The sequence below is a fragment of the Lepus europaeus genome, chromosome 18, assembly GCF_033115175.1.
Source record: "Lepus europaeus isolate LE1 chromosome 18, mLepTim1.pri, whole genome shotgun sequence".
Classification (NCBI taxonomy): domain Eukaryota; kingdom Metazoa; phylum Chordata; class Mammalia; order Lagomorpha; family Leporidae; genus Lepus; species Lepus europaeus.
Genome location: NC_084844.1, coordinates 11,496,805 through 11,518,909, shown reverse-complemented (window position 1 = coordinate 11,518,909; position 22,105 = coordinate 11,496,805). Strand labels below are relative to the sequence as shown.

The following is a 22,105-nucleotide window of genomic DNA, read 5'->3' as shown; positions in this document are numbered from 1 at the left end:
TTTACAGAGGTCATCAAGTTAAAACGAGGCCAGGTGGGCCTTAACCCAACCTGATTAGTGTCCCTGTAGACAGGACAGTTGGATACAGAGATACAGAGGAGGGATGATGTGAAGACACGGGGAAAAGACATGCGTGGAAAGAAGTCAAGAAGTCTGGCAGGCCGGCGCCGCGGCTCACTAGGCTAATCCTCCGCCTTGCGGCACCGGCACACCGGGTTCTAGTCCCGGTCAGGGCATCGATCCTGTCCCGGTTGCCCCTCTTCCAGGCCAGCTCTCTGCGTGGCCAGGGAGTGCAGTGGAGGATGGCCCAAGTCCTTGGGCCCTGCACCCCATGGGAGACCAGGATAAGCACCTGGCTCCTGCCATCGGATCAGCGCGATGCGCAGGTCACAGCGCGCCTACAGCGGCGGCCATTGGAGGGTGAACCAACAGCAAAAGGAAGACCTTTCTCTCTGTCTCTCTCTCTCACTATTCACTCTGCCTGTCAAAAAAAAAAAAAAAAAAAGAAGTCTGGCAAGCTCCAGAAATCCAGGGGTCCTACTGACACCTTGATTTTGTACTTCCAGCCTCCAGAGGGGTGACACAGTGCATTCCTGTTGTTTTAAGCCTCCCAGTTGTTGGTACTGTTAGGGCTGTCCTGGGAAGCTCGTCCAGCTGGGAAGGCTGACTCTGGGAACGGGTTAAGTCCCTCTTTACTGGAAGGCGGGGCGCTCAGAATACTAACAGAATGTGGAGTTTCCTGGGAATACTAAGTAGATACGAAACTGTGCTCCCAGCTGGCTCTGGGTCTGCGACATGTGGTGATTTGTGAACCTGAGTCACCCCAAGGACACATCCTAAGCAGAGTCAACCCCCCAGCTCCTCACAGGGTCTGCCACCCCCGGGGCTCCCACCCAGGCACCCAGTGCTGGTTGTTGAGTCCGTAACTCTGGCCAGCTAAGGCACCAGGAGGAGCCTGTGGGGGGTTCTGGATTTCAGGGGGTGTCCATGAGCGGAGCACAGCCTTCGTGCACACGCACATGCACGCAGGCCAGCCCCGGGACAGATGCGGTCTCGTGCTCTGGTCAAAACAACCACATAAAGTTTCAGGAGGCTCTCCTGGAGTCTGCTGTTGCCCAGAGTGACTCACTGCTCAGCAGAGAGGAGCAGGCTGGGGCTCAGAGCCCCTGCTTTCATCTCCTTGTCTTCTGGCTTTCCAGGAAGTCCTTGGAACAGGATGTGAAAGCATCGCTTTCCACGCAGCTTGACATCCGGCTCCCAGATGCAGGAGGCGGAGCAGGCACTGGGATAACATTTCAGGGGCCGTGACCATGATGTTCCAATTTGAAAACCGGAGCCCAGCGGCTTCCATACTCAGCGCTCGCCCCTGAACCTCTTCCTCCCCTGTCCAGGCCCTCAATGGAATAATAGATGACCCTTTGGTCAGTTTTTCTGCTAGCAGTCAAGCACTGGGAAGGCTGGGACCTTGTCAGTCGTCCTTATGGCCAAGGGTTGTGCTGCTGGTGGGAGCTCAACAATGGTTGGTTAAAATGAATGTTCAAGGCAATTGTTGAGTCGTCAACAAAGTTGGAACGAAATGACACAAAGGAAACTCCTCAGCTGGAGGCCCAGCGCCCTGATGGTGACCATCTTTGCAGACTCCATACCCTCTCTTCTGCCAGCTCTCCAAGTTCCGACTTCCAGACCAGGAGGCGGGAGCTGAAGCAAGCTGATGTTTATACAGAGCTTCAGAGAAACCAGGTGCCAGAGATTTGAGTGTCAGTACAGGCCAGGTGCTTTTAATGTCCCCAGGGTCCACTGTGGGATCTACACACATCCCAGGATGGGCTGGGAGGCGCCTGCAGGATCGAGACACGAGACACATGAGGGGTCACAGATCAAACCTCAAGGCACAACCTCAGCCTTACATCTGGTTACGGCCTGTTTGGATGAACCACTCAGAGAGAAGTCTTCTTGGGTCAAACTGGAAAAAAAAAAAAAAAAAAAAAGCATTTCTTCCTGCAAGGCCATCATCTTGGTCGCTCTGTGTGGTACAGTTGTGGACCTGCCTGGAAAATTTTACCGGATTGATGTGTGAAAAGTGCCATAGTGGCACTGTGATGCCACTGGTTGAATAACAATAGGGAGCAGAAAGCAGCAGCAAGCTGGCAAGCACGGACAGAGCCCTCATGATGTGCACACCATGGTGGGGACGCAGAGGCAAAAGGCACACACTGTGGATTAACCCACAGCTCGTGTCGCCGGCATCTCACATAGGAGTACTGCTGCAAGTCCCGGCTGCTCCTCTTCCGATCCAAGTTCCTGCTAATGGTCCCGGAAAGGCAGCAGAAGATGGCCCGAATGCTTGGGCCCATGTTGGAGACCTGGATGGAGCTCCAGGCTCCAGGCTTCAGCCTGTCCCAGACCCAGCTGACACAGCCATTTAGGGAGTGAACCAGCTATTGGAAGATTTCTCTCTTTCTGCCTTTCAAATACATATATAAATTTTTTTTGAAGATTTATTTATTTATTTGAAAGTCAGAGTTACACAGAGAGAGGAGAGAGAGAGAGAGAGAGAGAGAGAGAGAGAGAGAGAGGTCTTCCATCCGCTGGTTTACTCCCCAGATGGTCTCAACGGCCAGAACTGCACCAATCCAAAGCCAGGAGCCAGGAGCTTCTTCCAGGTCTCCCACACGGGTGCAGGGGCCCAAGGACTTGGGCCGTCTTCTAGTGCTTTCCCAGGCCATAGCAGAGAGCTGGATCAGAAGAGGAGCAGCCGGGACTAGAACCGGCGTCCATATGGGATGCTGGTGCTTCAGGCCAGGGCATTAACCCACTGTGCCACAGTGCTGGCCCCTATAAATTTTCTTAAACATGATTTAAAAAAAAAAGTCACTAATAAAACTTTGATAAACTGACAGCTGAGAGCCACACATACAGCAACACAAACAATGCAGGGATACATGGTGGGGGCACAGGCTGAAGAGTGTCAAGCCCAGCTCTGCCGCATCTAAGCTGTGTGCCCTGGAGAGACTGTTCAGTGCTGCACATCTCAATTTCCTCATCTGTAAAATGGGAATGACAATCACAGTGTCTCCTCCACCGGGACTGCCTGGAAGAGGATGTGGGGAGCACTTAAATAGCTATTGCCACATTTTTGTTTTAGTTACGATCTTTGTCTACGCTGTTAAATGCCACATAAAGTGTTAGGCATAAAGAGCTCAGCCATGGTCACTGCTAATATTATGATCATTTTTATGATTTAAGTTCTAAATTAGGTGTTGATTGCTGTGTAACAAATCATCCCAAAACGTAGTAGCTTAATGCAACAATGACATTCAGTATCTCACAGGGTTCCATTGGTCAGTGCCGAGGTTGGGAATGGTTTGCAGGGGTCCCCGAAGTCCGTGTGCTGGAGCTTTGTGCCCAGCAGGGTGTTGTTGAGGTGGGAGAGCCTTTGGGAGACGGAGTCTAGTGGAGGGTCATGGGAACTGCATCCTCCAAAGGAATTAGTGCTGGTGTCCAAGAATGAGGGAGCCCGCCGCAGAGTGGGTGGTCATGAAGCAAGGCCACCCCTCATGCTGGGCCCCTTCTGCGTGCCCCGGTTCCCTCTCCATGTTGTGACACAGCCAGGAGACCCCTGCAGGACACTGGCCCCGTGCTTTCTAGACTTTGCAGGCATAGACTCCTAAGCCAAATAAACATCCTTACGCACTTCCCAGCACCAGATATTCCATTATAACGAGAGGAAACATCGTAAGACAGGCAGGAATTGGGGAGCAGCGTATAGCTTCGTGCTTCTAGCTCAGGGGGGTCTCAGAGGCTGCAGATGACTTGTTGTCTTTGGCCTGCTTGGGGCCTGGCTGGGGTCTGCCAGGTGGGGGCTGGCTGCTGGCAGGAGGCCTCAAGGCTTCTTCAGCTGGTGTCCTGCAGTTGACCAGCTTCTCTCTTGGCAAGTCAACCACGAGAGCAAGGCAGAAGCCACAGCACCTCTCCTCACCTACCCTCGGCACTCACACTCTGTGCCACAACGTCCTATGGGTTCCATAGGTCAGTCCTGTCCATCCGGTGTGAAGCAGAGGAGTAGAGGCTTGGGAGGTCCATTTTGGAGAACACCACGGATACAACCTTGTGTGGCAGAAACCAACAGTTCCACAGGAGTTCAAACGAAATGGGAGAAACAGGAAGTATGCCGGGAATGCTGGGAGAAACAGGAAGTGCGTGGGGAATGCTGGGATTTTTCTGCTTGATCTTGAAGGACCGCCTTTGCCATTTCTTCTCCCTCATGCTCCCTCCTGTGGAAGGACTTGGGAGGAGAGGGGAACAGGTCTTCCCCATCCAGGAGGGCAAGAGGAAGCAGGGGAGTGTGGGGAAAAGGTGAAGGGATGAGCAGGACCGAGGGGAGGCTCGGAAAGAGGACGAAGGGGAAAATGTTTGTGCATAAGGTCGCGGAAGGCCTGAGAAGCTGAGCACAAGGCGTTGAAAGCAGCTGGCTTAGAAAGGAGGTGCTCAGGGCACACGGCTTTGGCTGAAGACAGGCTCGCGGTCCCACAGGCGTGTTTGACGTGGGGGCTTGAGGCTGGGCGGTGGGTTTGGGGAGCGTGAAGTCTGCCTTAAGGGACATTTGCTTCCACACACGCATGTTTTGGTGGGGTCAAGGCAGCACCAGGAAAGGGACTTTAATAGCTTCCTGATATCAGAGTAGGAAGCTCGGGTTGATAAGAAGTTGGAATGGAGCCTCTCAAAGGAAATGTTGGAGGGGGAGATAGTCTGTGTTTACACAGACTCTATCTTCGGGCCTGGCTGAAGACAGAACCGCCTGACCTAGAAAAGCCCGAGCCTGGGCCTGTGCCCAGCCAGCATCAGGAAGAAGTGGCTGCCTGGGCCCACCCAGCTGGGGGCTGCCCTGCACGCTGCTGGCCCCACACAGCTGCCGTGCCAAGCTACTGTCAGTAGCTCCGGAGTCCTGTTCGTGTCCTGTCTGGAGAACCACCAGGTCGGGTCTTCTGGTTTATTCCAAGTAGCAACAGGGATTGCCACGTGGTGCCCTTAATCCATGACAGTAACAAAATCTGAGGTTTGTGCATAATGGTGGGTTCTCCAAATGCTCCCAACAGGCTGCTGTGTGGTTCTCAGATCTGCTTAAAGAGATGGCCTGAGTCGGGGCTATTTATGGGTTCGAATCAGCCCCATCCCGGCAGCGTGACCTTGGAGAGGGGCATTTTACTGCTCAAAGTTTCAGTTTGCCTATCTGAGAAGTGAGGAGAGACTAATAACAGTGGCCAGCATACACCCACCAGTGCCACTGCGGCGTGGCCATCCCGTTATCATTGCACTCCTCCCTGTCTTCACCCCATGCTGACCCCAGCCCAGAACGTCCTCCCTCCCACTCCTCCTCCTCACTTCCTCTTTCAAGTCTCACACTGAACTCCCAGCCTGGCCGAGAGGTTCCAACTCCCACACACAGCCCTGGCCGGCTGCACCTGCCCCCAACATGGCACAGAGCCCTTGGCACAGAGGTGGCCGGGAGGCTGATCCGCCCTGCCCACCATAAACTCCTCATACACTCCTTCCCTTTCATGCCCAACACCTAGCAGCATGCCTGGCGCAGAGCAGGCGCTGCCCACACTCCCGACAGTGCAGTGTTGTATTTGTTTCATGTCACAGAGAGCACAGTGTGGATCGGTCCCCACCTGGATGAGCCCCAGGATATCTGCTTCTGATCTGGACTGTGTACCCCTGGAGGCTGGGGACCACAGGGAGCTGGGGACATGGACGATTGCAGGAGCCAATTCCTCCTGCCTCCCAGCAAACCTGGATTTACCTCGGCAGCTACACCCTTCCCAGGGAGGATGGCGGGCTGTGATAAAGCAGTCAGGAAGTAGGCCGGGGTCCTCCATGGCTTAACAGGCTAATCCTCCGCCTTGCTGCGCCGGCACACTGGGTTCTAATCCCGGTTGGGGCACTGGATTCTATCCCGGTTGCCCCTCTTCCAGGCCAGCTCTCTGCTATGGCCCGGGAAGGCAGTGGAGGATGGCCCAAATCCTTGGGCCCTGCACCCGCATGGGAGACCAGGAGAAGCACCTGGCTCCTGGCTTCAGATCAGTGAGATGCGCTGGCCGCAGCGGCCATTGGAGGGTGAACCAACGGCAAAGGAAGACCTTTCTCTCTGTCTCTCTCTCTCACTATCCACTCTGCCTGTCAAAAAAAAAAAAAAAAAAGGCAGTCAGGAAGCAGGGGGCTGCCTAGCCCTTTCCCCTGCCTTCTGAGAACGAAGGGCCGGATTCAGCCTGGACCCTGCCCCTCCGAGAGTTCCCTTGAACTAAGGAGTGTCTCTCACAATCTCAGGGCAAAGTCCAGAGTCACTGTGTGATTCAAAGGGTGGGGCAGGTACAATAAATTATGTCTTTGCTTTAAAAGAATTTAAAAATATAGACACCAGGTCCTGGTTCAGCTGCTGTCCCAGGAAGTCATTTCCTAATGAGCAGACCTTCTCGCTCCTTACACTTTTCAGTGTCTCCCAGGCACACAGGCTCCAAGCCTCCCCCACCTCCACCTCTTTCCTGGCCCTCTTTCTAAATAACTTGGTCAGTGTCTAAGGCCTGCAGATCCTGGCTTTGTAAAGTCTCTGGATGGTTCTATCTGCTGACATGTTAGCCAGTGCTGCCAGCACACCCCTGCATCACCACAGCCACCTCCATCCTGCCTTCTCCATCGCCTCATGGGCACTGGCACCTAAAACACTGCAGGTGTCACCTGCCCCCTGCTCAAAAATATTTGAGTGGTTTCTTTCGTGGATGGGATGAAACCCTAACATCACAGCTTGGGACTCCCATGTCCCATATTGAAGAGGCTGCTTCAAGGCCTGGCTCCTCTCCCAATTCCAGTTTCCTGCTAACGCTTACCCTGGAAAGCAATGGTGATGGTTGAAGTACTTAGGTCCCTGCCACTCATTGGAAGACTCCAGATTAAATTCCTGGCTTCCGGCCAGCCCGACCCTCGCTGTTGTGGACATTTGAGGGGAGTGTACTGGTTTGATGGAAGACCTCCGTGTGTGTCTTTCTTTCAAATAAATTAAACATTTTTTAAAACCCCCCAAAACAAAACAAAACAAAACAGCAAAACATCTTAACATACTCCTATATAAACCCTTCCCAATCTGACTCCACCTGTCTCTTAAACCTCACCCCATGGGTTCTGAGCAAACTGGCCTCCATGTTGTCCTAGGCTCACGCTAGGCACATGCCAGCTCCCAGGCTGTTCGCCCTGCCTTGGAATGCCTTTCCTCACTCCTTGCTTCATCTCCAGTCCCCAAAGCTCCTGCCCACTTCCCATGCATTGGTCCAGGAAATGGCCACCAGCCCCACGTAACGACTGAACCCTTGATATGCAGCTTACGTCACTGAGGGATTGGAGTCTTTATTTTATTCAACTTTAATTTGAATTTAAAGACTGGTACTCAGATCAGTTATTAGAAAACATTTAAGCACGTTTGGGACAACTTGGTTTTGTAAAGCTACTTTTTTTAAGATTGTAAATATTATGAAATCTATATACAGATCAAATCTCAGATGAGGGGCTGACATTGTGGTGCAGTAGGTTAAACTGCTGGAATGCTGGGTCAAGTCCTGGCTGCTCTGCTAATGAGCCTGGGAAGGCAGTGGATGATGGCTCAAGTACTTGGACCCTGCCATCCATGTGGGAGACCCAAATGGAGTTCCAGGCTCCTGGTTTCGGCCTGGCCCAGCCTTGGCCATTTGAGGAGTGAACCAGCAGATGGAAGACCTCTTTCTTTCTCACTCTCTGTAACTCTGCCTTTCAAACAAATAAATATACATATATTTTTAAGGCCGACGCCGTGGCTTAACAGGCAAATCCTCCGCCTTGCGGCGCCGGCACACCGGGTTCTAGTCCTGGTTGGGGCGCCGGACTCTATCCCGGTTGCTCCTCTTCCAGGCCAGCTCTCTGCTATGGCCCGGGAAGGCAGTGGAGGATGGTCCAAGTGCTTGGGCCCTGCACCCACATGGGAGACCAGGAGAAGCACCTGGCTCCTGGCTTTGGATCAGCACGATGTGCCGGCCACAACAGCCATTGGAGGGTGAACCAATGGCAAAAAGGAAGACCTTTCTCTCTGTCTCTCTCTCTCTCACTATCCACTCTGCCTGTCAAAAAAAAAAAAAAAATCATATATTTTTAAAACCTCATAGGGTTTCTCACTACTGATAATGTACCCACTTTTAGTATTTATTTCCTCATCCATAAAGAATATTAAATAATTAATAACAGGGACATGGAGAGGCAAATTTGCCAGGAACCAAGACATATATTGTGGGTTCCCAGCTCCTTTAGACTGTCCATCAGAACTCACTGTGCTCTCTTCCTTACGTCTACTGCCTGCTATGACTCTGTCCCAGAGGAGTTAAATATCCCTACAAATCCCAATTCCTTAATTGTAACAAATTAGCCAAGAGTCTCTGTGACTTGCTCAGTTCTTACAGAAGAATACTACCTAAGGGGGTTTAAGGTATTAATCTTTTCATTTTTTATTTTTTAAAGATTTATTTATTTATTTATTTGAAAGCAGAGTTACAGAGAGATAGGGAGAGACAAAGAGAGGTTTTCCTCCCAAATGGCTGCAACGGCCAGGGCTGGGCCCATCTGAAGCCAGGAGCCAGCAGCTTCTTCTGGGTCTCCCAAGAGGGTGCAGTGACCAAGCACTTGGGCCATCTTCTACTGCTTTCCCAGGCCATAGCAGAGAGCTGTGTCAGAAGTGGAGCAGTCAGGACTTGAACTGGAGCCCATATGGGAAGCCTGTGGTGGAGTCTCAGGTGGCAGCTTTACCCACTACAAAACAACGCCTGCCTGTTAATCTTTTAAACTGTTAGCATATTGCCGAGGCCATCCCACAAGAGGGAAGCCTTGGGGATAACTATTTCTTTGTGTAGTAGAAACCCAGGGTAATAGGAAAACCGAGGGCTAGCTCCAAAGCTTATACACTGTGCATCTGCTGCTCTACACTGTACTCTTGGGCTTCCTGTCCAATAGCCTTGGGAAGGACAGTGACAACCGGAGGCTTGGCTCCTATGGGCGGGGCACAGACAGTCCCCAGCCAAGGACTGAACCGCCGCATTTCAGCTGAGCATTCTGAAGTGTCCCCATTGGGACTCACTTAAAGATCCTGAGAACTTGCGAGGTCTGGCTCAGTCCCTGAGAAAGGGAGCAGGTTAGATGTTAACTCATGGTGTCTTCCCAGCCAACACCACCCTTCCCATCAGGGAAGAGAGTTCCTCGCCTTTCTGAGTTTAAGAGGGTCCTGTTCTGGCCCTCTCTTGGTGCTGCTCCTATGGATGGGGCAAGGCCAAGGGACCACTGGAGCCCATGCTCCATTCTAGTCCAAATTCAGGTACTGCAGGACTCCAAGGTTCCCCATTGGTATGGTTCCCCTTGGCAAGGGTCTGCCCTGAGGGGGTACTACCCACTAACAAGCCCACCCCCAGGCCTGAGGGCTATCAATGACTGCTCTTTGAGGGGGCTGGGAACATGGGCTGATGTAGCCACATTCATGCCCATAATCTTAATGACAGATACAAGTCCATTAACTGGGTAAGTAAGCACTCAGACAGAAGGACATGTGACCACACTGATGGAGGTCAGCTCTGTAACCTCATAGAACCATAACCAGTGCAAACACCGTGCCCACCTTACAGATTAGAGAACAAAGCCCATGCCAACCCTTCTGCTTTCTTTTTCTTTCTCTTTCTTTAAGATTATCTATTTACTTGTTTGAGAGGTAGAGTTATAGAGGGAGGGAGAGACAGAGAGAAAGGTCTTCAACTGCTGATTCCCTCACCAAATGGCTGCAACAGCCAGAGTTGGACCAATCTGAAGCCAGGAGCTTCTTCCGGGTCTCTCATGTGGGTGCAGGGGCCCAAGCAGTTGGGCCATCCTCCACTGCTTTCCCAGGCCATCAGCAGAGAGCTGGGTCAGAAGAGGAGCAGCTGGGACACGACCTGGAGCCCATATGAGATACTGCGCTACATGTGGAGGCTTAGCCTACTATGCCACAGCGCTGGTCCCAATACCTTTGCTTTCTGGTTTTCAGTTGATCCCTTAGGTTTCGGGTAGGAACTAGCAAATCCTGCCCCTCTTCAGTTCTGAGATTTGGGGGACAACCCTTCATATTCAGGTCTTTTTCTCATTGTTGTATCATACCCATTTGACAGTAACAGTTCTTGCTGGCGTGCACATCAGTAGCTGTGACCAAATCTAAGCATAGGAAAGGAAAGAAATGTGTTTAAACCATAGAAAGAAGGGCTCAGGAAAGACAGAGGGGAGCAGTCTGACAAGGACAGTACTGCTAAGCCTTTAACAGGGCCCTTACAGACTCCTCCCTTCAAGCAGACTTAAAGGAAAACTCCATTTACGGGCAGGCACTGGCTGCATTTGTTCTATAATTTCATCTTCATGACAAATCTACACATATGGCCACTCCCATTATACAGTTAAGAAAGGCAAGGCTCAGGTCAGTTAACTGAGCTCTTGTTCCAGTTCTCCCCCACTGTACCACATTCCAGAAAACACAATGCCTAAGAAACAATTTGATATGAGTCCCATGGATTTAGACAGAAAGTGGATTATCTCCCTAAATAAGGGACTTTTTCTTATTACGGTTCTGCTTATTAACACCAAAATTTAAAAAAAATGTAATCATAAGAACAAAGTTGCTTTGAAACACATAGAGCAGCTTCCCCTTGGTTTTTCGCTTGTTTCTTCTTTTTTAAACATTTATTCATGTATTTAAAAGCAGAGTTACAGAGACAGAGGGAGAGATCATCTACCCTTTGGTTCACTCTCCAAAGGTAGCAATAGCTGGGGCTGGGCCAGGCCAAATCCAGGGGACTGGAACTCCATTCAGGTTTCCCATGTGGATGGCAGGGACCCAAGCTCCCTTGAACCACCTTCTGCTGCTTTCTCAGGTGCATTAGCAGGGAACTGGGCAGAAGGAGAGCAGCCAAGACTTGAACAGACACTCAGATACAGGATGTTGGAGTCACAGGCAGTGGCTTAACCTGTTGCATTATAACCTGCTGGCCCATGCTTCCCTTGCTTTTACTTCCTCTTCTCCTCTTCTGCTGGGGCCTGGCAGGACCTCCCCAAGGCCAGCACAGAGTTAATATGTACAGCAGAAGAGGGACGCTGGCCACAGAGCCCTCTACTGTCACTCTGACTCAGCACTTGCTGCCTTTCCCTGACCCCTGCCGTGGGCCCGCCTTTCTTTGGCTTAGTAGCTGACACAGTTGTTTCGAGAAAGATGTATTGATGACGCTATCTGCTCCGGGAGCCGGTCTGCCGCAGGTTGACGTAGGCCACGCGGCCCATCTCCCAGTGCCCCTGGATGAGCTCTTTAGAGCTCAGTAGTCAACTCAGCAAGCTGATGCCCCTGGCTGTTTTGTGCTGAAGCAGGGGCCAGGTCTGCAGGCTGAGACACGTTAACACCGCCCAGGGAAGGAGCCTGCTAGTCAGGAGCGTGGCTGCTGGAAGCTGCAGGTCCAAGCCTGCTGATCCAGTGTGCAGAGGGAAGACTTCTGCTGCCATCGGGAGCAGACGCTTTTAAGACAGACACAGGAATAAACTGAGACTGCAGCTGGAACTTTCCTGGGAGGAACAGAACTCATGCTGAAGAGTCTTTGCCTGTTTCTGCCCAGAGGTAGCCCACAAAACAGACTGTATCACTGATGTTTAAAAGTGGTGAAGAGACATCTAGGAGAGGGCTAAACAGGGTGTCTTGACTTCCCAGAAGGAATCTCAGAGTGATAGGCAAAGCCTTGTGTTCAGCGTTACACAAACAGCTTGCCTGTGCTCCATGTGAGGCAGGAGGCAAGGTGCAAGAACCCACATGCATGCTGGTGTGTGTCTTTAAGACGACAAGGCTGCTGACTTGGGACTAGCTGCAGCCCCAGCTGGTCAACCGGCTCACAGATCTTTTTCAGAGGCTAAGAAAAATACAACCAATAATTAAAGTCATGTTTTCCATTATTAATAACAACAACCCAAACTACCACCAATTCAATTCCACATGTCTAGTTTCATATGAAACTTTCCACAGGAGAGGCTTATTCTGGTAAGGGCAAGATCAAATTTCATTATGAAAAAAAGTTGCATTTTTAGATCTAACTCACATTCAGTGAATCACCTTTAGGGCTTACACACCATGAAAAGATTGTGTAACTTTGCTCCTCTTTTTTTCTTCGTTCACCATAAGCCACCTGGACCATTTCTGCAAACCAGACCCTGAGCTCAGAGGACAAATGAAACATCTTCATTGGGGAAGTCCAAGATGGCAGTCAGCCGGAGAGGCTGAAGAGTCAGGCCAACCAACCAGCCAGCCAACCAATCAACCAGCCAACCAGCCAACAGCCAACACACTACTGGTGCCTTGAGGCTAAGGCGCAGACACTTAGCTACTTGTCTCAATAAGTTTCACCTTTATATGCCTGGGCATTCTGGACACCACGGCAATTTCAAGCAGTCAGAAAGAGCACTGGGCTAAGAGCCAAAGTATGGGGCTCTCAGCCCTGGCTCTGCTTCTGGCCACAGTGAGGGAAGCTTTGAAAAAGTCGCCTCAACTGATTTCCCCTAAGCTGTTCCTTGTGGCCAGTAGGAGTGAGGTTAATGCTGGGTGTTCCTAGTCATGCTATTGTGAGCAGCAAATGAGATAAAGTAGGTCAAAGTGCTTTGAGGCATTTGAAACTCTACAAATGTGAGGGATTTGTATTATGGGAAGGGCTTGGGAATTCCCTTCCTCTCAGTAGGGAAGGAAGGTATGAAAACACCCTGGCTGCTTTATCTTTCAGAAAGGATTCCCAGCCATCTGTTATATATGGACGGTGAGACAGAAGAGTGTTGTGTAATAAGCACTCTGTGTGTGGTGTCATCCCTATTAGAAAATTAACCCAAGGTTTAGCCATCAAGTAATATGACTGATCTTTAAATAAACATAACTAAGTGGGTGTTGTCCCATCCCGAATAGCAAGTAGTCACTCTGGCAAGCACAACACTTATTTAAATATTTCCTGCCATTTAAAAAAAAAAAAAAAAAAGGCGTTTTAACTCTTCTTTTGGCACCATTCCGAGTGCCTCTGGCACATTCTTTTGAATATGTCTGAGGGTGACACATTTTTGTCCTTTGTGGATAATCCTGATTTTTGTAAACAGCCCAGAGTTATTTGGCAGGAAGTCTGGTAAATAAGCTAAGTAATACCATTTTTTAATTGCAAATAAACGGTGACTATAAGATAGAAGCCTTATCTTTCCGCTCTAATCGAAGTTACAAGTACCAGATTTCAAGATTGGCAGTATTGTTGGGAAGGGTGTGTTCCTTCCTACAGCGTAAGAGAAAAGTCATTTAGAAGTGCATTTCATTTTCAGTTACACTTTTTATTACTTACCTTAAAGACTGCAAGGAAGCACTTTGACCTACTTCATCTCAAGCTTTGAGTTTCTCAGAAACAGAAGAGCATTACAACCAATGGACTCATTCTAGAATTTTATCACAGCTCTAGGGGGCTTGCATTTAGATTAACTGGCTAGCCACAATGCAGATGTTTCCAAGGTATTAACATCTGCAGCTGTTGGAAATGGAGCATTCAACCGATTGAATTATTACTAATAGACTATATTTTCTTAAGAAGTTTGAATTATTTTTCAGCTATGAAACAATCTATCAGAAAAAGTTACAATGTCATTAGTAGCATTACAATGTAACCTGAAGTAACTGCTACAACAGATGTGCATCGGGTGCCCTTAATTACAATCATGAGCGGAGTGACGCCTGCATACCATGTGGAGTGTCTGAGTCCTGGCTGCTCCATTTCCCATCCAGCTCCTTCCTAGTGTGCCTGGGAGCAGCAGATGCTGACTCAAGTATTTGGGTCCCTACCCACCCACATGGAAGACCTGAATGGAGAACCTGGTTCCTGAGTTTGGACTGGTCCAGCCCCAGCTGGTATGGGCATTTGAGGAGGGAACCAGCAGATGGAAAATCTTTCTCTCTGTCACTGTGCCTTTCAAATAAACAAAACAAAATGTATTAAGGATGGGCATTTAGCCTTATGATGCTGATTAAGATGCCTTGAACTGTATCAGAGCACCTGGGTTCCACACTTGGCACCAGCTCTTGACTCCAGCTCCCTGTTAACACAGACCCTGGGAGGTGGTGATGATGGATCAAGTACTCAAGTCCTTGCTATCCATGTGGGAGACCTGCATTGAGTTCCTGACTCCTGGCTTTGGCCAGTGGTTGCAGGCATTTGGGGAATGAACCACTAGATGGGAGTTCTGTCTCTCAAATAAATAAATAAATAAATCTTAAAAATTGTTAGAATTATTTTACAATAAACACAATGGCATTTTCACTTATTGAATACTACAATACTACACACTGGGGGTACTTCAATGTCAAATGATAATAATGACTTCTTTTATGGAAAATATCTTTCCTTTAACCTACATTTTAAAATAATTTTTATTTATTTTCATTTGAAAAAGAGGGAGGGAGGGGGAGAGAGAGAGAAACAGAGATAGATGGATGGCCAGGCCTGAGCCAGGCTGAAGCCAAGAGCCTGGGACTCATTCCGGGTTTCCCATGAGGGTGGCAAAGACCTAAGCCTTGACCTTGAGCCATCACCTCCTGCCTCCTAGGGTGCACGTTAATAAGAAGCTAGAATTGGGAGCTGGAACTTGAACACAGACACTCTGATAGGAGATGCGGGTGTCCCAAGTGGTATCTTTTTTTTTTTTTTTTTTTTTTATTTTTGACAGGCAGAGTGGACAGTGAGAGAGAGACAGAGAGAAAGGTCTTCCTTTTGCCGTTGGTTCACCCTCCAATGGCCGCCGCGGTAGTGCGCTGCGGCCGGCGCACCGCGCTGATCCGATGGCAGGAGCCAGGTGCTTCTCCTGGTCTCCCATGGGGTGCAGGGCCCAAGCACTTGGGCCATCCTCCACTGCACTCCCTGGCCACAGCAGAGAGCTGGCCTGGAAGAGGGGCAACCGGGACAGGATCGGTGCCCCGACCGGGACTAGAACCCGGTGTGCCGGCACCGCAAGGCGGAGGATTAGCCTAGTGAGCCGCGGCGCCGGCTCCAAGTGGTATCTTAAGTACTGACCCAAATGCCCACCTCTACTTATTTTAGTAGGATTCACACAACATAAAATTCACCATGTGAGCATTTTAAAGTGTACGACTCAGTGGCAATTGGTGTATTCACAAAGTTTACAGCTATCTCTACCACCCAGTTCCCATTTTCATCACCTCCCAAGGGAAACCCCGTCCCATTAAGCAGTTACTCACCAGCTTCCTCTCACCCTGAATTCCTAGCAACTGAGAATCTGCTTTCTGTTTCTAAGCATTTGGCTATTCTGGTCATTCATTTCACTTAGCATATTTTCGAAGTTCATTCTTGTTGCACCAGATGTAAGGGTTATGTTCCTTTTCATGGCTGAATAACCCGACTGCATAGATATCCACACTTGGTTTACTCATTCATTCGGGATGGATACTTGGACTATTTTCACCTTTCGGCTAATCTGAAGTGTGCTCTTATGAACATGGGGATACACGATTTTGTTTGGACACCTGTTTTCAATTCTTTTGGATACCTACCCAGCAGTGGATTGCTGGGTCATTTGACAATGCTATGTTTAGCTTTTTGAAGATCCAAATCTCTAACTCATTTTTATGCTTACAATTTACAAGGTGTCTCGATGACCAGTTAGAAGTTGAACAGCTACAGCCGAACCCCAGGTCTGGCCAAAAGAGGTCTCTCCGTGGGAAACACTGATTAGAGCAGCCAGGCTTCCTCTACGCTTGTTCCAAGCCAAGGTTACACGCAGGGCTTCGTACAGCTTTCTCTGGTATTCTGCGTGTCACAACATGAACTGGCTGGGCGGGAACATCTTCTGCCTCCTAGGCATCCTAGCTTGGCTTTCCATTACACTGCACCCAATTGGGAAAAAAGAGAGAGACGTGAATGTTAATCAGCCTAATGTATAGTCTTCCCTTCTCTCTCTGCTAGCAGAGCTCAGACTAGCACCCAGAGCGCATGCCAAGAGAGTGCTCAGCCAGAGCTGTGTCCTTGTCCTGGGCAAGGGGTTGGAACTTCAGGGTGAGAGAGCAGGGCCTCCCCAGCAGAAGTTGGAATTAAAGAAATATCTGCCATTCAGTGTACATTTTGCCTGACAGTACTGCCCAGTGATTCTTTTTTTGGGGGGTGGGGGTTGGGCTTGGGGGGAGGGGATACTCTCATCTGCTGGTTCACTTTCTTTATCTATTACTGCTGCCTCCCAGGGTCTGCACTGGCAGGAAGCTGGAGGCAGGGGCTGGAGTTTGGAACCCAGGCACTCTGCTATGGGATGCCGGATGTCTCAGCTGCCAGCGAGGCCACGTGCCTGCCCCAGGGCCCCCCGGCTCCGGCCCTGACCACCCACAGCTCCGGGAGGCGCGCTCCCCTGCTTGTGGCCGGGGAGCCCCATGGCCTGGCCAGGGCAGCAGGAGACAGCCCTACTACTACAGGCATTGCGGCCAACGCGGGCTGAATCATGAGGCCTGCCGGTGACTAACTCAACCCCTGACACTCGGCCACGCGCACTGACGTGCACGTTGAAACCTGTTCCTTAGAGTGCTGACCTTTCCCCCGAACTGCCTAGCGCACAGGGATCTGAGTGACAGGAGCCCAAACCAGGGAGTCTCACGTCGCACTGCCAAAACACAGAGACACGGGCCGTGGCCTTTGCCACCTGAAACCGAATACTAAGAACGGAGAGGCCGGGGGCCAAGCCCGGCTGTCACTCGCAGCCCTTTCAGGTGCCTTGGCCTGAATCTGCCGCTGCTGGGGCAGGATTAAAAATAATAATAATAATAATAATAATTTAAAAAGCCCCTTGGCTGGTCACATCCTCTGCACTGTGGCAGGAAACCTAAAGGGAGCCTGCTCCGTCCAGGCCTGCCTGCTTATCTGCTTCCTCGCCGGGAAGAGCCTGCCTCAGTGTCCGGTGCAGGGGGATTTTCACCATGACCTCACCCTGCTCGGAGCCGCCGGCCACCCCGCCGCTGCGGCCCCACGAGCCTCGCCTCAGTCCTGGCAGCTCGGACAGGCCCCCCCGGCGAGGGGCAGGGGCGCGGTAACCGACGGCGTCGGGTCGTCGGCGCGGGCAGGGGGGCCTACCGCTAAGAAACGCCCCCCCCCAAAAAAAAAAAAAAAACTTTGCACGCCCGTGCCGGCTGCGGGAACGATTTTCAAGCTAATGGCCTCGAACTAGAGCGCGCGGAGGCTGGCAGCAGACGGGCAGCGCCCGGGACCTGGGTCTTCCGCCTCGGCGGTTCCGGGAAACTGCCCCGGAGTCCAAGGAAGCAGAAAGCGCAGCTCCGCGGGCGCGCGCCAGGCCGGCCCACGTGACCGCGGCTCCGCGGGCGCGCGCGAGACAGCGAGCGCGTGACCCGGCGGCCCTGGGCGGGAGGCGGCGTGCGTGCGTGCGCGTGCCCCCGCGAGGCCGCGGGCGCGCGCACGCCCCCGGGGCCGCCGCCCCTCCCGGGCCCGCCCTCCTTCCCTCCCTCCCCGGGTCGCCTAGCCCGCCCTGCCCGGCCCGCCCTGCGAGTCAGTTCTCTGGTTCCCTCCCTCCCCGGGCGCGCTCGGGCCGCCGCAGCGCTCCCCGCCCTCGAGCCGCGGTGCCGGAGCCGCCCGCCGCCCGCGGAGGAGGTGGAGGGAGCCGGAGGGGCCCGCCGAGGCGGCGGCGGCGGCGGCAAGATGGCGGACTTCCTGCCGTCGCGGTCCGTGCTGTCCGTGTGCTTTCCCGGCTGCGTGCTGACGAGCGGGGAGGCCGAGCAGCAGCGCAAGTCCAAGGAGATCGACAAATGCCTGTCCCGGGAGAAGACCTACGTGAAGCGGCTCGTGAAGATCCTGCTGCTGGGCGCGGGCGAGAGCGGCAAGTCCACTTTCCTGAAGCAGATGCGGATCATCCACGGGCAGGACTTCGACCAGCGCGCGCGCGAGGAGTTCCGCGCCACCATCTACAGCAACGTGATCAAAGGTGCCGGGCCGGGGGCCGGGGGCCGCGGGGCGGCGGGCGTGCGCGCGGCCGGACCCCGCCCTCGGCCGCTCGGGTCCCGGCCGGGGACCGGGGCGCGCCCCGGGCGGGCACGGGCTCTGCCCGCCGGCTGCGCCCTCGGCCGCTTCGGGGCGGGGGCGCCCCGCTTTCCCCCAGCCCCGGCCGCCCGAGGAGAGAGGGTCGCGGCCGGCCCCCCGCCCCCAGCCCGGCCGTCCGAGAGGGAAGTGAGGCGAGCCGGGTGCCCCGGGGTGCGGGGTGGCCTCTGCCCTCGTCCTCCCTGCTGACGAGAGCGCGGCCGGACCGCACACCCCGCCCCGGCCGCCTCTCGCCGGCCCCGGGCCGGGTGACCCGAGCCGCCGCGAGTCGGGGGCGCTGCCGGCTTGCTGGGCTGTCCCCGGAGCGAGTTCTGGACCCGTGGCAGTCGGGAAGCTTTTGCCCCGGACTCTCGTCCTAGGGCGTAGAGGGACAGCCCCTGGGGCTTTGGGGGGCCCGGGATGTGAAGCTGGAGGGTGTCACCTGTTGGTGCTGGCTTCGGGAAAGAGTAGACCCATACCTTTGAGCGCCCGTGGGCTCTCGCCCCAGCGCTCCGGTGCGCCGCGATGGGCGCCTGTAATCGCTTGTTGCTGAACAGCTGGGGAGGGGATGGGGTCCCCGTACTGCCTTTTCTGTTGTTGTACTAAGAAGGCTCTCTGGCCTAAAAGTAACGCGGGTGCTGGCCGGGTGAAGTCAGTGACTTACTGTTGGGTGGGATGATAGGCTCCACTCCTTTTTGACAGGAGTTTTGAAATTGAACTTTGTTCCTAAGTGAAAAAAGACACGAGATCTTCATTTGGGAGGCATTCAAGGAAATCGGGAATTGAGCTGCTGTTTTGTCGTTTGAAACGTCACGATCTCGCCTTTTTGTTAGTGTCAGGTATTTTCCACACATGGAGGGACTGTGACTGTCACTTGGCTCAGGTGCATCTGGACGCCTGCTGTGTGGAGAGCGGGTCATCCAGGAGTTTGCAGGGCTGTTGTCCAGGAAGTACAGAAGCAACTCCCTCAGCTCACTTCTTTTCCCCTCCCAGAGTTTGTATAGAGGCAAACGGCACAGAGAGGGAGGCATTGTGGGGTAGTGGCTGGAGAACGCCGGCCGGGAGCTCGGGCACCACAGCCAGCTCTCAGCCCTCTGCAGTTAGACTGTAAAGAACAGTCGTGCTGAGCCTGCCTCAGTGTTTGGCACAAAACTAAAGTCTCTTTCAAGGTGGCAGACTGCCTGGCAGGTCCTTAATTGAAGGTGGCTTTATATTGTGATGCGGCTGAATGTAAAGGAATTAGGATAATAATTAGAGTCAACATGATAACTGATTATGGCTCTTCAGACCGTCTGGGTCCTACAGGTGACCTACTTTGAGCATGGATGATGAGGTGATGTCAAGTCATCTCCTCTAGTCAACTAGGCATTTCGTTTTATTTTTGAGCTAGCATGCTCAGGAAATTGACAGCCAAACAGCTTCTGGATTATCCAAACAAATGACTTGCTAATAGCCATGTGACTGGCAGGGTGGCCCAGAGGTAACAGTTTCCTGATAGAGATGGGAGTTTGACCTAGCCTCTATGAGTTGAAGTCTGTTTCTAGGTCATTCTGCAATTGGCCCTCCACCCTTTTAGGGAGCTGTAAGACCCCTGTGCCTCACACTCGTTTGAGTGAGGTCTGGGAGAAGCTTTTGAGTTTTGAATGTATTCCTAGAAGACTCAGCATTAAGGGAAAGAACTGAACGCAGAGCTGTGGTGTTGGTTCTTAGTGTTAAATAAAATAAGTGTCTTAGACAGTCTCATGAACCGGTGCTTGGAGTGGTCATCTTCACAGCTTGGACACTGGGCAGTGCAGCGTAATTCCTTTTTCTCCTCTACTTTAGTTTTCCTTTGCCTTTTGTCTACCCCAGAAGTTACTTTATAAATTGCAACATGTGAGAGGCCCGCAGTAAGAGCAATTGTGTTCTTAGTATTTACTTTTCAAGGCTCTAATTTTACAACCTTGAGCAACTGCTTTCCATAGCTGAAGAGATACTGGGGTTTGTTTTGGTGCTGGTCTCTATTTTTGGAGGAGGAGGGCTGGAGTAGTTACGTTTAAGGAAATAATATTGGAATACAAACTTACGGTAGTATCTCATGATTCTTCCCCATTCCCGTTTTTCTTTTTGAACATAGGTATGAGAGTGCTGGTGGATGCTCGAGAGAAGCTTCATATTCCTTGGGGAGATAATGCAAACCAACTGCATGGAGACAAGATGATGGCTTTTGACACCCGGGCCCGCGCGGTGTCCCAGGGAGCGGTGGAGACGCGGGTTTTTTTGCAGTACCTTCCAGCTATAAGAGCGTTATGGGCAGATAGTGGCATACAGAATGCTTATGACCGGCGTCGAGAATTTCAACTGGTAAGAGCTTTTTTTTTTAAATTGTGGTTTTATTTTAAAGATATCTAATAATGCCTACTGTTAGCACACTTTTTTCACTGACTTCCACAGTATAATTTGCCCCTAAAATGCGGAAATGTAGCATCAGGTCTTTGGATTGCTGTATGATGAGCTTTTTAGTAAATAAGCTAAGAATGAGGTTAACTTATTGTTTGTTTCTTTCTTTTTGAAAGTAAAGTCATGATGATTTTCTTAGGCATTTCTAATTTTGCTCTCTCTTTGAAAATAATTTCCTCCCAATTATGGTGATAATATCCTTTGAAGCAGATTTTTCATCAAGTGTTTTGTAATTTAATTGTGACTACTTTGTATTTGGGTTTTATTTGCCAAAGACCAGAAATGTTCCAGCAGTGATAAAAATCTAAACCGTATGCAATTTGGAGATAATTCAGATCTGAAGTGCTGTAATGTAAAATGTCTAAAATAAAGTGACAGTGAAAAGTAAAACTGCTTGGGAAGTTGTTTGATGACGTCACCAACATCAAGGCTATCCACCTTGGTGGGTGTGGCTACACAGTGATGGACAGGCAGCAGTCTTTGCTGCTACGGTTTATACTCAGAAGCAGTACAAAAGTTCCAGAAAAGTATTCATGGTCACTTGTAAAACTGCCACCTTAATCTTTACTTTTTATGAACATGGCTCTTTGGGTATCATATAATTAGAACTTGATTGTGTTCTTGTTTTCATGTGTGTATCTGTCTTGTCAAGTAATTTGCCCTCCCTGAGAGTCACATTGTTAAAACTGAGTAGCTGGCAGCATTGTATACTGAAAACCGTGTAACCTGACAGGTGACCTCCGTCCAGTGCCCAGATTCTGACTCATGTTTTGTTCTTTGGTCAGTGTGCTTGTTGTTGTTCTTGTTGTTAAATTTGCTTGCCTAAGTGCCTGCACATACCTCCCTTCACTCTGCCTCTTTATTAGTGCTGCTTACTCTCCATAGTTCGTTTTCTCAGCAGTCCACATGGCAGGTTTTGTCAGGCTCTGGGTTCATCTCTCCAAGATCAGGGCAGGAACAGCCTTCTGTGCTGAGCATCTAGCACATACTGACTGAGGGGACCAGTGAACAACCGCGTCCCTGGACGTGCCCTGTGGGAAGGTTCCAGATTTGGCCCTTTACCATTTAATTGAAGTTGGGCTTTACTGACCTTAGCAGTTAGGACGTTGACATCATGTCAAGACCGGCATGCCAGCTGGGCATGGAAGAGTGTCCTCGAGTGGCTGCCATGAAGAGCAAGCAGGTGAAGCCACTCGGGAGGAGGACCTGCGTGCTCTCGACTTCAGGCAGCTGGTGCTGTAGAGTCAGGAAGTCCTCCAGGGTGGCGAGAGTCAGGTTCCAGACATCTTGTCTTCACAGAAGAAGGAGTAGGGTGAAATGTACTTTTTATTTATTTATTTATTTATTGACAGGCAGAGTGGATAGTGAGAGAGAGAGACAGAGAGAAAGGTCTTCCTTTTTGCCGTTGGTTCACCCTCCAATGGCCGCTGCGGCCGGCGCATCTCGCTGATCCGAAGCCGGAAGCCAGGTGCTTCTCCTGGTCTCCCATGGGGTGCAGGGCCCAAGGACTT

The 22,105-nt window shown here is 51.4% G+C and overlaps 1 protein-coding gene and 1 long non-coding RNA gene across 2 annotated transcripts in view; one reads left to right on the top strand and one right to left on the bottom strand.

Moving 5' to 3' along the window:
- Positions 1-10,735: 10,735 nt before the first annotated feature.
- LOC133776610 (uncharacterized) lies at positions 10,736-18,003 on the bottom strand. Its single transcript, XR_009868439.1, has 3 exons — positions 17,913-18,003; positions 15,724-15,973; positions 10,736-11,972 (listed from the first exon to the last, which is right to left on the bottom strand). It is a non-coding gene; the product is annotated as an uncharacterized LOC133776610 (long non-coding RNA).
- Positions 17,724-22,105, top strand: part of GNA13 (G protein subunit alpha 13) — a 50,951-nt gene continuing 46,569 nt past the window's right edge. Inside the window, exons 1-2 of the mRNA XM_062215689.1 lie at positions 17,724-18,063; positions 20,272-20,498. Coding sequence (XP_062071673.1) covers positions 17,781-18,063; positions 20,272-20,498 — 510 coding nt within the window. The 5' untranslated portion in view covers positions 17,724-17,780. The remainder of the gene's footprint in view (positions 18,064-20,271; positions 20,499-22,105) is intronic.